The 14,632-nt window shown below is 37.3% G+C and overlaps 1 protein-coding gene across 1 annotated transcript in view; it reads left to right on the top strand.

Annotated features, from left to right (window-relative positions):
* WDR43 (WD repeat domain 43) overlaps positions 1-14,632 on the top strand; it is a 42,098-nt gene that overhangs the window by 565 nt on the left and 26,901 nt on the right. The window contains exons 2-3 of the mRNA XM_072937975.1: positions 6,248-6,385; positions 9,730-9,851. Of these exons, the coding sequence (XP_072794076.1) occupies positions 6,248-6,385; positions 9,730-9,851 (260 nt within the window). The remainder of the gene's footprint in view (positions 1-6,247; positions 6,386-9,729; positions 9,852-14,632) is intronic.

The raw sequence follows: 14,632 nt of genomic DNA, 5'->3' as shown, positions 1-14,632 counted from the left end.
TGCCAGGCCTGGCTCTCTCCTGCTTGCGTTCTTCAGAGCTATGGAATTTGACAGAGGTGGACTTTGGGGCTGTACTGCTCTTCTTTGACCCTTTCCCAGCTCATTGGCTTTGCCCTGGGTAGTTAGAATGAAGAAATCTGTTTCCTTGCTTCCGGCCCCCACCCCCAAACCCCCCCACCCTTGGGTGCTGGCTCACCACGTGTTCTCTTCCACGTCCAGGATGTGGGACTCTTGAAACTCCTGACGTTTCCAGGCCCGTTTCCATTCTAAGCCGTGCGAATTTTCTTGCTTTTAAATTTTTAACGCCTGTTCGTCTCTCCCTTTATACACCCGCTTTCCCCAAGTCTGAAGTCTGCGCTAGGATGTGGAGGTAAAGTGAAGTAGTAGTTTAACTTAATGAATATGAGTCCAGGTGAAGTTTTTCTTAGACGGGGCACTGCTGAGTTAGGGAAGGCTTTTCACTCTTAGGGGGACCCATCTCAGGTAAGATGCCATTCACTTTTGAGGCACTCGACTAACTCACTCACACCCACGTGGAAACTGGCGCTTGTAGGGTAGCCCCCCTCCCCCCCGAATCAGTGCAGTGTGATTTGGAAGCATCAGGTATTGTGAGTTGTGTGGTGTTTAGCTGATATTATGTGTAAATCTTAAATAGTTCATAGTACAGATCTTAAATCGGAAACTTTATGCTAAATTCTTAGGTTGAAAGTAGGGATACATCTAACTTGTTATACTTTGGATGAGTATGTTCAGGTATTTTTCAGCTCTTAAGCTAGATTTTCATAGTTTCTAGATGAAGTGACTCCTGCTGATTTTTAAAGAAACCTTATCAGGGCCCTTAAGTCAAGAACAAAACTTGGACTTAAAAACAAATCACAGTTGTCATTAAAATTACAGCACTCTGCATATTTCTCCTTTTCAAATTTCTGTTTGTATTTTAACAGATTGAAAAGTGATAATAAATCTAATGGTGAGAGGAAATGGGGAGCAATGGTTACATGCATGGACCCAGGCTATACTCTCTAGCTTTGAATCCAGAATTGGCTTCTTTGTAGTAATTGTGCCTTCAGTTCCTCATTTGTAAGATGGAAGTAATAGTACCTCATAGAGTGGTTGTGAAGGTTTACGTATTTTATGATGCATAAAGCATTTAGAATAGTTCTTGGTGTGTATGTGCTATAATTGTTAATTATCTCTTATTTGTGTGATTACTCCTGCAAAGTAGATAAAGACTAACTTTTGCTTTGTTCAGGAAGCAGAAACTGAGGCCCTGGAAAATTAGGCAACTTGGAAAAAACCACAAATGGAACCAGGACTAGAACACAGATATTTAGAGCTCAGCTCTCCATTATCTGTAACAAATTGCTCATATTAGGCTGGCAAACATTTGTCACCAACTTAGTTTTCTTCTGACTTATGCAATCGTATTGTATGCCTAAGGAATAAAACTTTTACCTTGTCTTAAATTTTCTGTTAAAAGTAGGTTTTGGATTATATGTAACACTCTGATACAATAGAAAAATATCTGGATTTGGTTTCATACCCAGGACACAACTCAAACTTGTTTTGTCACATTGAGTAAGTCACTACTTTGGAGGCCTCCTTGGAAAATAAGAGTTGAGCTACAGTAAAAGAAAAGTTCTTACAGGTTTCAGTATTCTTTTATTTGTATGCTCTCACTTTAGCCACTTGACTCTTAAGAAATGTCCTGGAATTGTTATATTTTTATTAACTGAGAATCAGAACTAAGAAAGTTTAAATGGCCTTACTAAAGCCTTAATAACCAGTAAAGTAGTTGTGGCTACTAGAGTCGAGGTACTTTGACTCCTGGTCCAGTGCTCTTACTGTAACCTTAAATCTTGAGTGACAGAATTGAGAGCTGGGAGGAATGTAGAAACATCCAGTGCTCATCATCTTGGGGGTGTATCCTTAGAACATCAATTTCACTTGAAAATTAGAGGGAGAAGTAGTTTTCCTGTATTAAAACAAACTTTCATGTGTATTATTGTGTAAAACTTTAAAGTCATGTGATTTTTTAAAGATAGCCACTGCTGCAAATCACTCTTCATTTTCTACTTCTGCTCCCAGGTCCCTGGGTTAGGATCCTTGCCACTTAAGTTTTAAGATGCTCTCTTCAACCTTTTTGTTTTACATGTAAATCAGTTTGTAGGAATATTCTGTATCTGGTTCAATAATTGACAGTTGGCCACCCAAGGACAAAGTTTGGTGACATTACTCTTATCAATGGAGGAAAATGAGTTGGTGCTGGATTTCTTGGGTAACAGGAAGTACAGCAATGGTTCATAAATGTTTAGAAAAATTAGATCGCTGCTTGTTCTTGGTCACAGAATGATTATAATTCTTTGCATTTGTGTCACAGTAGTTTTTAGGAAATTTTTGTGTTTATTATATAACTAAACATTCCATTTGGGTGATAGAGCCTGGGGGAAGAGGACCTCTAATGATGGAAAGAAAAGTGCAGAGAGACAGATTGATGGACTATGGATGGATGCTGTTCTTAGAGCTCCTCAGGTTTATGTGTGTAAACTGAGGCTGGGATGTTACATGATATGCCAGAGCCACACAGTAAGTGGCTGGGCCACCCAGGAACTGACTGTGCTATTTAATTCCTCCTTTAAGACACGAACTTCTGCATTTTTCCTTTTCTAACTGCCGTAGAGCCTGGAAGAAACAGATTGGCTACTATAGTAAATGCACTTATGTTGCTTTGTTGTCACTGCAGTTAAAATGACCCTGTACAGCTCAGTACCTGTTGAATGAAGCACATGGCACTTCAGGCATTGGACAGGGCAAGCACAGCAGCATTAAGGATGTTTGTAGGAAAAATCTGAGCTGAGTATCCCCAGTCCTAACCCTTAGAGACGTAGCACAATCCAGTTGTGTTCCTGTACAGTGCTCTGTGTTAAGGTCTCTCCCATGTTTAAACTTCAAAAGAGGGGAAGATTTGCAGATCAGATTTTACTGGCAGAAATAGAAGTAGCTGTGTATTAGAAGATGTTTTTGATGTAAATACTGTATGTAATTACATGTAAAAATGCACACATTTTCTTTACTATCACCCATGAAACTTAAACATTTGCCAGAGTAAGTGACAATAAGATAGTCCAGGAAATGGCATAGAAGACTAATTGCAGAATGAAATTTGAAACTTTGCCATAATTTTCAGCAACTAGAGGTCAGTATTTTTCAAAAATAGGTTTTGAACCATTAGTGGATTGTGAAATAGATTTAGTGGGTTGTGACAGCATGAAAAAATAGACCATATTAGAGTGTATTTTGCATGGTAAAGGATGGGGTTTTTTATGAGTTTGTTTCAGCTACATATATACATGTGTTTTTATGCGTGTGTGTATTGGCTCTCCATGTAAACTCTTTTCTTACTTTGGGATCTCAGTCTAAAAAGTCATTTCTTAATTGATCAAAATCAGACTTCTCATCACCTGGATATGCTTCTCTCTGTCTTTACTCTTATCTGTACTGTGCATTGCTCTTATAAATCATGCACATTCAGACTCTCACTCAGCCTTCTGATTGCCTCCTAGATCAAATACTGCTTTCTTGAGACTGGTGTTGGCATTTATTGCTTAGCTCAATCATCTCTTCACATTAGAAAAGACTCTCTAGTCTAAAAAATAACAACCTTTTGGTATTCATTCTTGGTACCTTCAGGAACTCAAGATTTTCTGGTCACAGGTATATGAACTAAATTTTTAGCCTACCCTTTCCATTACTTCATATATTTACATGTGTAATTAATGTGCACATAACATGACACAAAGCAGTATAACTAAGACATTAAAGAAGAAATAAAGACAATTCAGTTATACTGTGTCCAAAATACAAAGCATAATATGACTTGTGTTTTAAGATAAGAAAGATTTTTGTGGAGAAATCATGTTTGAGGTGGACCTTGAAGCATGAATAGATTTTTAACCAAATGAAATTTGAGGTGAGTAGGAAAAGGCCCCTCCAAAAGAAGGGAAAAGCAAATGGGAAAGCGTATTCGTGATTAGGAAGTGTAAGGATGGAACTGGAAATAAGATTGGAAAAGGTGGGTTGGAGGCAAATTGTGGATGCTTTTGAATGCCGAACAGTTGTTTATATTGATTTACTCTTCCCTGGGGAGTCATTGAAATTTTTCATCACAGGAATAACAGGTTCAGATAGAAAATGCCAACAAAGACCTGTGATAATCTATAATCATCAGCACTTAACTCTTGGTTTCAGAAATATTTAGTAATGGAGTAGTAGTTACAATATTAGATTTCACTAAAATGCACATTGGTTATATAAACTTCTTATCTGGTTGATGTGTTTGGACATGCACGTCCTGCTGAATGGGAAATTATTTTTTAAAAAATCATCCAACTTGGAGAACACATACATGAGTCATTAGTTCTTTGAGATTAATTAATTAGATTATTTTTTAGGTTCAGACCAGTGATCTCCAAAATTGAACATAGATTCTGTGATGCTCCTCCCAATAGCCTCTGCTTGCTTCTCCCCAAAATACAGATTTTGCTAATAGAGAAATTGGGGCTTTGAGTATGTTCATTTTAACTTACAAACTTTCTTTGTGCTTTTTAATGAAAACTCAAGTCTACAGAAAAACATACACATATTTGGACCAGCCTATGCTTCAAACATTAGAAACCTCAGTGTAGGTAATTTTAATTTGATTTGGGAAAACTAAGAGTAGAAGAAATACTTTCTAGACTCTGTCAGAGAAGGGTTTTCTGATGGGGTGGTAGGAGATTGGTATACCTTCCCCTACTGTCCTTGCATAAATGTTTGTGTTCATAACCTTATGCACAAAGCACATTTGCTCTCCAGAATCATTCAAAGGTGGCTTTAGAAATTTATTTAGCTGAAGGTAGGACCTAGGACACTCCTTGACTAAGTTTCAATGTTTCAGGCAAATTAAATGTTACTGATGAGGCCATCAGACTTTTTTTTTTTTAAATAACTTTGGCTCTTAATTGTAACTTTTCTTTTGGGTTTATCAACGTAGATACATTTCTCAGGACTTGCAAAATGTGCATTTTTTCTGTATTTAAACTTTTTTGTTGTTGTATATTTTAACTTTTTGTTGACTTAAGTGTGTTCAGTGAATCAAATTCTTCAAATGTCACGTCTCCACAGGATAACCAAGAGAAAAAAGGTAGAAAATGCCTTATAAGTCCTACTCCTTGATATTCTTTATGCACTCGTAACATTGTAGTTTTCATTGGTGGTTTTTTGAGTTGGGCAAATTTTTATGTATCCTGGGGCTGCTTTTTTGTGCTGTAGAGCAAAGATCTTGCACTATTGAGAAAATGTTCTCTTTTCTATGGTATTGGTCTCTTTTACACTAGAAGAATTGATTTCTAAGGGCATCTTTATGCTAAAACATAGGCTAGCAGGCTTTCATTTAGAAAAAAATTATAAACATGCAAGAGAAGTTCTGACATTATGGATTATTATTCATTATAAACTTTAATGTACTCTGAAGTTGTGAGCATTGGTTTCTTTTTGATAGACAAGAGTTGTTAGTATCATTTTTTGAAGTAAATCAAAGAAGTCTTCGCCGTTTGATGCTAAATTCAAATATGTGCCTGTTAAGTCATTGGAATCATCAAGAGAACATGGAACTTTCAGACTGGCCCTTAAACACTCACTGGAGCAACTTCTCTAGTGTGTGCTTCACACTGCTCTACTGATTGCAGCTTTTTTTTTTTTTGACTCAAATTGAAGTAAATACATGTTTATAAGTGTATAAACATTTGAGTCCCTTTTCCTAAAAATGAAGCCAGAATGCAAGGAAAGATTTGGGAGGTGAGAGGGGAAAGCATTGGCTGCTTGAGCAGGTGGCAATGGAGGCTTCACTTGGACCTTTTGGGAATGGTTGGTTTCTGAGAAGTCGAAGCAGCAGTGAGGCTGTTTGGACTTGTTAAGAGAATACTAACAGAGCATACTAAGTTATACCTCTTGCCATCTTTTCTGAGAGGTAAAGATGGGAGAGAGGGGCACAGAATATTATGAGTTCTTCTTCCCATTGGAGTGAGTTTATTTTCTAAGTAGTAAGAAAGAGCTTATCTGAGAGCAAATCCCACGTCCACTTTTTTAAGTGTCTCTTAATAGCAGTCACATTAATTGGTGAGCTGTTGGGCATTTGCATTTATGCATTAATGATGTTTCAGTGTTTGAAATAATACAATAAGAAGTTGTTTTTTCTTTCTTTTTCCAGGAAGGTCCGCAGAGGAAAAAAAGGAAATCAGAAGCTATTGGAACGAGTAACCAGGTTGACTTGTTGGCTCTTGGTACAGCAGTTGGTAGTATTTTATTATACAGTACAGTAAAAGCAGAACTACACAGTAAATTGATAGTAAGTATATATATATGTGTGTGTGTGTGTGTGTGTGTGTATTTTGTATAAAAGAAAGTGATGATTAAAGATTTATTTAAAAAACAGTTTAGGATATGCAATAGGATCTGCAGTATGGGGGCATTTTTCTGCCCCTTAACTTTTAAATTTTTCAACAGTAATATTTGATAATAGTTATGATGAGTAACATAGTCATTATTATAGGTCAGAGTGTGAAGAATAGGGAGAACTGTTGACTAGGCTTAAATAAGAAAGGGTGGAAAGAATTCTGAGGATCACAGCTGCAGGAAGGAGTGCACCGCCTCCAGGGTGAGGGGACCAGGGAGGCGGTGGGATTATCGCTGAAATTTTGAGGAGCAGGTGTTGCTGTGTCTTGAAGGGGAATGGCACTGTGGACTTGAGAATCCAGACCTCTGAGGAGGGGCCCTACCTGACTGCTGGTGTCTCTGAAGGGAGGTGATGAGACTGGTTCTCCATCCGTTGGGAAAACTGCATATTGAGTTCATCTGTTGCCAAAAGGATTGCTGCTGCTGGAGTGGAGAAACATTGGGGTGATGCAAACTGGGAGATAGGAAGAAACCAGTCCCTTGTTCCTCCTCCTGCCTTGTCTCCCTCTGGCACCCTTATTGGTGGAGCCTACTAACGATCCAGCTAGCAGAGCAGAAATGGGGTTCGCAGAGTCCCAGCCCCAGCATCGCAGAGCAGAGGTGGGGTTAGTGCTGCGAGACAGTAATGAAACTGGCATAATTTGTATCAGACAATATCTATTACAGTATGTTTTTGGTGTTCACTTAACTCCTGTCTGTATATAGGATTGCTTTCTGTATATATGAATAAGTAAGTATATGAATATGTAAGTAACATTTATCTGTAGATACTTTGGAACTATGTGAAGTTGAAAGGGAAAAAATTACACCTAAATCTATCACCAAGCAGTCTTCTGTTTAGTAGATTGTGTGTTTCTTTGCTCTATGCATATGTTCAGTTGGGTTCTGTCTGTTCATCTATTTTGTATCCTGATATTTTCCATCATATTATAACATGAGCAGTTTTCATATTTGTCAAGAACTAGTTATAAACATTTTTAGGGACTGGCTAAAATCCCATTAAATTGGATAGTCCCTTGGTGATTTAACTGTTACTAACCATTTAGGTAGTTTCTGATTTTTTTGTAAGTTTTTTTTTCTTACATGGGTTCCCAGAATTACTAACCTGTGATTAATCAGTCAAAGGTGTGAGTGTTAAGCCTTTTTATACATAGTATAAAAATTTTCTGGAAGTTATTCTAAGTGTACTAGTATCAGCTATGGAAGGACGGTACATGTGTTTCAGAGTGTTTTTGTCATCATTGATTATTCACATTAAAACAGTGATAACACCAACAAAAAACCTAGCTAATTTGATAGATGAAAGTTTTTATCTGATTTTAAACCTGTATTTTAAAGTATGTTATTTGTTTTCATTTTAAAGATTATACAAATAATACACAACTGTAAAAAAAAAAAGTTAAAGCATTCAGAGGTGTATATTAAAGGAAATCTTCCTTTATTCCTCCCTGCTCTCCAAGTTGAGTGTGGTCCTCATGTGGGCTTCTACCCTGCTATAGTTTAGAGCCCATCCTTTGATTTGGTCAGTCTTTTGTGTTGAACATGTACCTAGTGCCCTGTGCAGTGCTTTACTGCAGCTGCTTTACTCGGCTGTTGTGGCTGCAGACACGATGCTGATGAAGCCTAGAACTCCTTGTTAGATTATTTTGAAACTTCACAGTATTATATATAAGTCTTTAACAGGGGATGAGTTTCTTAAAAAGGAACTAGGAGGGTCGGGGCAAGGAGTGTTGGAATGATGTGGTGTGGTAGAAAGGGACGAGGCTTTGGAACTAGTCTGTCCTGGGGTTGAATCCTTCTAGTTATATGATCAAGGATAAGATAATGATCATCTCTTCAATGCGAATTGTGTAAGCTACCTTGCATGACTTTATTGAAATTTAGACATAATTTATTGGAAGTAGTATAGTGCCTGGCATGTAATTGGTACTTAGTAAATGTTGAATGAGTAAATGAATGAATGGACAGTTTCTAGATTGCTTTCCAAAAAAGATATGCTAGTCCCAGCAATGTATGATAATGCCATTTTCATTATAATCTTATCAGCATGGGTATTATAATGCTAAACAAGTTGCTAGATGAGCTGTTGGATTCTATTTGCTAATATTTTGGTAACGATTTTTGCATCTATGTTCATCAGTGATATTGGTCTGTAATTCTCTTTTGGTGGTGTCTGCCTGGTTTTGGTATACAAGTTGCTAGATGAATAGACTGAAAATGTTACTTTGTTTTGCTTTGTATCTCTTGGATTACTAACTTTGAAGTTTTAAAAAATTTCTTACTGAATTCTTTCTGCAGAAATTATCTGTTCATCTCCTTTGTTCAGTTCTTTGTGTGTTTGGCTATAATGTGGGACTTAGTTTGAATAAATAGCTGATAGGAAGGAAGAGAAGTAACTGAACTTAACATTTAAACATTTTTCTTTTGAGGTGGCGGCAATCTGTACGATGGAAGTAGTGATTTTGAATTTTAGCTTTCATGCTTAGCTTAGATATGTACTCAGTGGTGATCCATTGTATGCACATTTAATTAATGTGAATTCAGGTAGAAAGAGTGAAAACAGTTGCTCACAGTGATTTAGCACTGTATTCTGCTGAATGAGCTTGTCTTGGAATGTGTGAGATGAGAGACTTGAATTTGCTCTTCCCCAGGTGATGTCTCCGTTCCTTTGTGCCTCAGAGTGAGTGAACATTTTGCTATGCTGAGTACGTTTAAAGTTTTATTCATATGGTGTGAGCTATAATACAAGGAAACATTTAGTGTGTCCCTGAATAAACGGTGATTTTTAAAATTGAGAGATAGTTTTAGTACTTCTTTACAAAGGGATTTGCAAGGATAGTTTTGACTAGATGTGATTTTTACCTTAATTACTGACTTGACATTGTTTAAGATTTGACATACTAGTTCACTCAAGTGTCCCCAACTTTTTGCCTCTGTACATGAAGTATTTTATCATGCCTAATGCTGGCATTCCTGTCAAAAGTAAGTGGCATTTAGGACTAGTATCCTTTGACTTACGATGTAGAAGTATGTTTTTTCAGCAGAGGAGACAATGGAAAGTTAGTATTTGATGAAGTTGTAGCAGATTTATCTCATTTTTGATGTTGCAGATGGATAGATGCATTTTAGTTAGGTTAAGGTGTAACATAACCTAACTCTTACGAATGATTCCAGGGTGCATACTGTCATATCAGATGAGCTTTTTTTTCTTTAATTTTTTTTTTTTTAAATCTACAGAGTGGTGGACATGACAACAAAGTCAATTGCATACAGTGGCATCAAGACAATGGCTGTTTGTATAGTTGTTCAGATGATAAACACATTGTGGAATGGAACACACAGACGTGCAAAGTAAAGTGGTGAGTAACGTTGATAGTTCTGGGGTAATGTGGTTACTGTTTGGAAATGCATTAGTTCAACAAATCAAGGCTGTATTCTTGATAGAAGTGAAGTTTGATATTGGACACAGTGGAGAATGTAGACACCAGTAAGGTTATAGACTGTTCTCAAGGAACTTTTAATTAAGTTGGGTGTGGAAGATTTTAATACATAAAAGTTAAATAATGGTACAAAAGTGAAATATCTGCACAAGAGATTCCATAAAGTAGCATGTAATTACTGGTCAGATGAGTAGGGTAGCGTTGGAAAGACCTGGTAGAAGAGAAGATTTCACTTGGGTTTTCTAGGAGAGGTAAGATGTGGATAGAAGAGGGTGGGAGAATCCTTTTGAGGGTAGGGAAGGAAAGGTGGGGTGGGGATGTGGTAGGCGCAGGGGTTAGGAGAAAGGAAAGTGAAAGGTTTACTTGCAACTGAGTAGAGTGATTTAGAGGAGGGCCATCCTAGGGCATAATGTCTATTAGAGGATGTGAGCCGAGGAGTCTGGCCTTAAGTGTCGTAGATAAAAATTTCAGACAGCTCTGCTAGTTCAAGCACCTAATCCTGTAATTGGCTGTAATAGATTTTTAGTAAATGTGGACTGTTGAATGTAGTTGAAGTTAGTACGTAGATGTGGACCCTAAGGAGGGTGATGATGCCCATGGTCTTAAAGCTAGTAAGTGACAGGGAGTCCTCATCCTGCTGTCTCGAATTCTGGTACTTTATTTTCCTGCTATACTAAAACTACTGTTTTGGAGTTTTGGATTCTACTTGATAAGCAGGAGACACTGAAGATCAGAATAATGCTCTGGGAAGAAAATCTGGCACTGTAGAATATGTGGGAAGGAGCTCCTTCAAAGGCAGAAAAGCCAGATCCCAGGTGGTGGTTGGAATAGTCTGGGTGTAGGACGGTAAGAGTGGGAAGGAAGAAAGGAATAAATACCAACCAAGAAGAACCTTGGGTAGGATAGAAGATAGGTGGTATTGAGTGCAGAAAGGATTTAAATAAAATGTAACTAGTTTTCAATTTTCTGAACTTATTAGGTGACTAGTGGTGCAGTTAATAGAAATTTGGAAGAGAGAAGTGGTTTTGGAGTTTTTAAGCAAATTGAATTTGACGTAGCATGTGAAAGGCAAGACCTGGCAGGTGGGATGGTGATAGAGGCTTAGAATTTAAAGGAGGGCTTGGGGCTGAAGGTGCAGAGAGTAGTCGTCTGCCTAGAGGTTCAGTAAGTGCACTCCATTTACCTGTGGCAGTAGTTTCCACACTGGTGACTAAAGAGACACCTGTGGAGATTCTCATCCACCAGGCTGGGGTCGGGGTCCCTGAAACAGAGCTTTTAAATGCTGTCTGGACAAGAGTTCACCAATTCAGGGACTAGTAATGTTCAAGGCACTGTTCGGCATGTTATACACAGTATTTGTAACACTGGGGTAGTCTCCATCCCTGTTTTATAGTTAAGAAATAGGTTGAATCAGAGCCTGAGCTCTTATTCCAGACTTTTCTCCTGCAGTATTGTGTTTCCAGTTTCATTCTTGGCATTCCTATGCTATTGTTCATTGATTTTGTTTTCCGTTTTAGGTACTGTCTGTTGATTTCCTACTATAGAAGATGAGGATTTAGCTCTTAGCCTCTCCCTTTTTCCATTCCCATTTTCCCAATATTGTAGCACACTTCTGATTAAGCAGTATTCATTGTTCACATTATGACTACTACTTAAATATTGTCACAGCTGAGACTTGGACTGCACTGTTTATATTATCTTTTTGGCACAAAATTTTGCTTTTCTTGGGGTTTATAACTGCTTTATTGTTCATTTGCTTAGTTTTGTGTATACTTGTAAGTTCAGTCTCATTCCTGCAGTAGTGTAAATCTGTTATTTCAGACACACAAATTAATCAAGTATATTAATCTTCGGAACTTTCTCTTCAGTTTCATTTTTCTTGGAGGACCTCTCTGCCTTCTTCCAGTGATTATCCTGGGATTTCTTTTCATCATTATTTTGAAAATTCTCTCGTCAGATGGAGCCTCAATTTCCTGGATCTCACTTTTGTCTTTGGTTTATTACCTCTTTTTTGTGACCCATACAAATTGGTAGCTTCTTGAAAAAGGGTCGATGGTAAATTTACAGAGATTTGCTTATCTACTAGCGTCTTTACCCTCACAGTTGATTGATAACTTGAGGATACACACTTTGGGGTTGGAAATAATTTTCCCCCAGGATTTGAAGCATTGGTACATTGGGTTCTTTTTTAGCTTTCATTGTTAATTTTTGGTGGGGGGGTAATTAGGTTTACTAATTTATTTTTAGAGGAGGTACTGGGGATTGAACCCAGGACCCTGTATATACTAAGCATGCACTCTACCACCTGAGCTGTACCCTCCCCCCTCACTGTTAATTATTTTTATATTCTAAAATATCCTGTGCTTTTTATCTTTAGTCAATGAATTACATTGGCACTTGAGGGACCACTTAGTCTGGAAATTCATGTTCTTCTTGTACTGTGTATTTTATAATTTCATCCCCTCTGTTTTCTTTGATCTTTCTCTAGTGCTGTATATTATTTAGGTGGTGCATCTTCTGGACTAATTCTTTAATGTTTCGTACTTTATTCTCATTTTCCCTTTTGTTGTTTTCTTCTGTACTTGAGAAGCAATTTCGTCTTCTAAATCTTGTATTGAATTTTTAAGGTTCTCTAACCATATTTTTGACTTATGGAAGCTATTTTTTGTTTGAATTTTTGTTGCATCATGTTTCTTTCGTGCATGTCATATTTTCTAACTCTGAAAATACAATAGGATTTGAAGTTTTTTACTTTGCAGCATCTCCCTCTTGAGGGTATGTTTTAATTTTTGTTTGATTTTGGTCTCTTTCACATTAAAGGCATTCTTTAAATGACTGGAGATCCTCAGCTGCCTGATGTTTTTTGAAAATGAAACATTAAAGAGCTGTGTGGGTGTGGTGCTCAATTGCTGGGCTTCATTGGTAGAGTGATTGGGAGGCCTTCAGTGTTACTATGTGTATGTAGGTCATCCCCCTGAAACCAGTCACATTTCCCAACGAGGAATTTTTTGATTAGTGCTCTTCAAGCTTTAATGTGCACATATGTTACTTGTGTTTACAGATCTGATTTAGTAAGTCTAGGATGAGACTTGGAAATTCTAACAAGTTCCCAGGTGATGTTGATAGAGGAAGAGTACACATTAGTAAGCCCTTAATGGGGAGTGGGTAGGGGTCCTGGTGGTGGTAGTTCTATGCTACTCAGTGTTGAGTTGGGAAGTAGATTCAGGAAGCTTGTTAGGATGGTGGTATCTTTTTTTTTCTTTTCTCTTTTAAGTGTATCTATTCAGTGACTAGATGTTGCCTAAGGAATATAGGTGAGTGTTGAAGCTGTGGGAATTGAGAAATTTTCAAGAGTGTTAGGAACCAATGAAGGTAAAGGAAAAGTTCTCTTACATTATTGCTGCATTTCCTTGACTACTGGTGAAGTTAGGTGTTTTTGTGTTTATTGACAGTTTGTATTTGTTCTGTGAATTGCATGTTTATATTCTTTGTCTTTTTATTTTGAATTTTTTAAAACTTGAGTTATTGAATATAAGGAGCTGTTAATGTAGTCTGAATATTCTTTGCCTGTATATTTTTGATATTTTTCTCATAACCTTTTGCTTTTAATTTTATGACTTATTTTGTGGTACAGAAGTTTTATTTATTTAAATTTGATTTTTTTGTTTGTTTGTTTGTGATTCCTTATTTGTAATTGCTTTGGAAGGTCTTTCCTAACCCCAGGATTATAAAAACATTTTCATACGTATTTATTTTTAATCAGTTAGTTTTGGTTTAATTTATTAAGCTTTGTATGTAGTATAAGATAGGAATCTAGTTTTGTTTTTCCAAATGAGTAATTTGACATATTCCAATGTGACTGGCAGAGCAGTTTGTTTTCTTCTACTTTAGAATTAACCTCTTTTGGTAAGAAGATTGTTACTGTTTTGTGTTTGTTTGTTTGCTTGCTTGTTTGCTTAAATTTTTTTTAATGGAGGTACTGGAGATTGAACCCAGGACCTTGTGCTGCTAAGCATGTGCTTTACCACGGAGCTGTACCCTCCCCCTACTAGTGTTATTTCTTGATTTTATAAGTGAATAGCCAAGCTCCTTGTTACTTATGAAAGCATTAATATATGCAACAATCTGCAAAGACTCTTGTTGCTAATTTATTTGTGGCATTAGAAGGGGATCATTTATACCTGTTTATTTTACCCTATCAGATGAGGGCATATCTCTTTGGATTTAGGGTAGAATTAATCTTTTTGTACTGTAGATTGAGAGATGATTTGTGTTGCTAAGTAAATTAAATTCTCAACCTTCCAGAGAATGCAGGAACCAAGGAGGGGAGAGGATGGGCTTGCAGAGATCCAGCCAGCATGGTAGTTTTTTGGGCATTAACAAAATCCCCCTCATGGATCACAGAGTACACAACTGCCCATTTTACATTCTTACAAGTTTTTTTTTTTTTTTAACTTTAACAATGGAGTACTGGGGATTGAACCTAGTACTGGGAATGCTAAGCATGCACTCAACCACTGAGCTATCCCCTCTACACACACTACACACACACACACACTCTATATCTCTCTCTCTCTCTCTCTCTCACACACACACACACACACACACACACACACACACACTTACTCACTCACTCACTCACTCACTCATAACTCTTAATCACTCATTTCCTGGTACCTCTTGAGAATCTCTGTCATGTA

The sequence above is a fragment of the Vicugna pacos genome, chromosome 15 (genome assembly GCF_048564905.1).
Source record: "Vicugna pacos chromosome 15, VicPac4, whole genome shotgun sequence".
Classification (NCBI taxonomy): domain Eukaryota; kingdom Metazoa; phylum Chordata; class Mammalia; order Artiodactyla; family Camelidae; genus Vicugna; species Vicugna pacos.
This window is presented reverse-complemented; position numbering and strand designations above follow the sequence as displayed.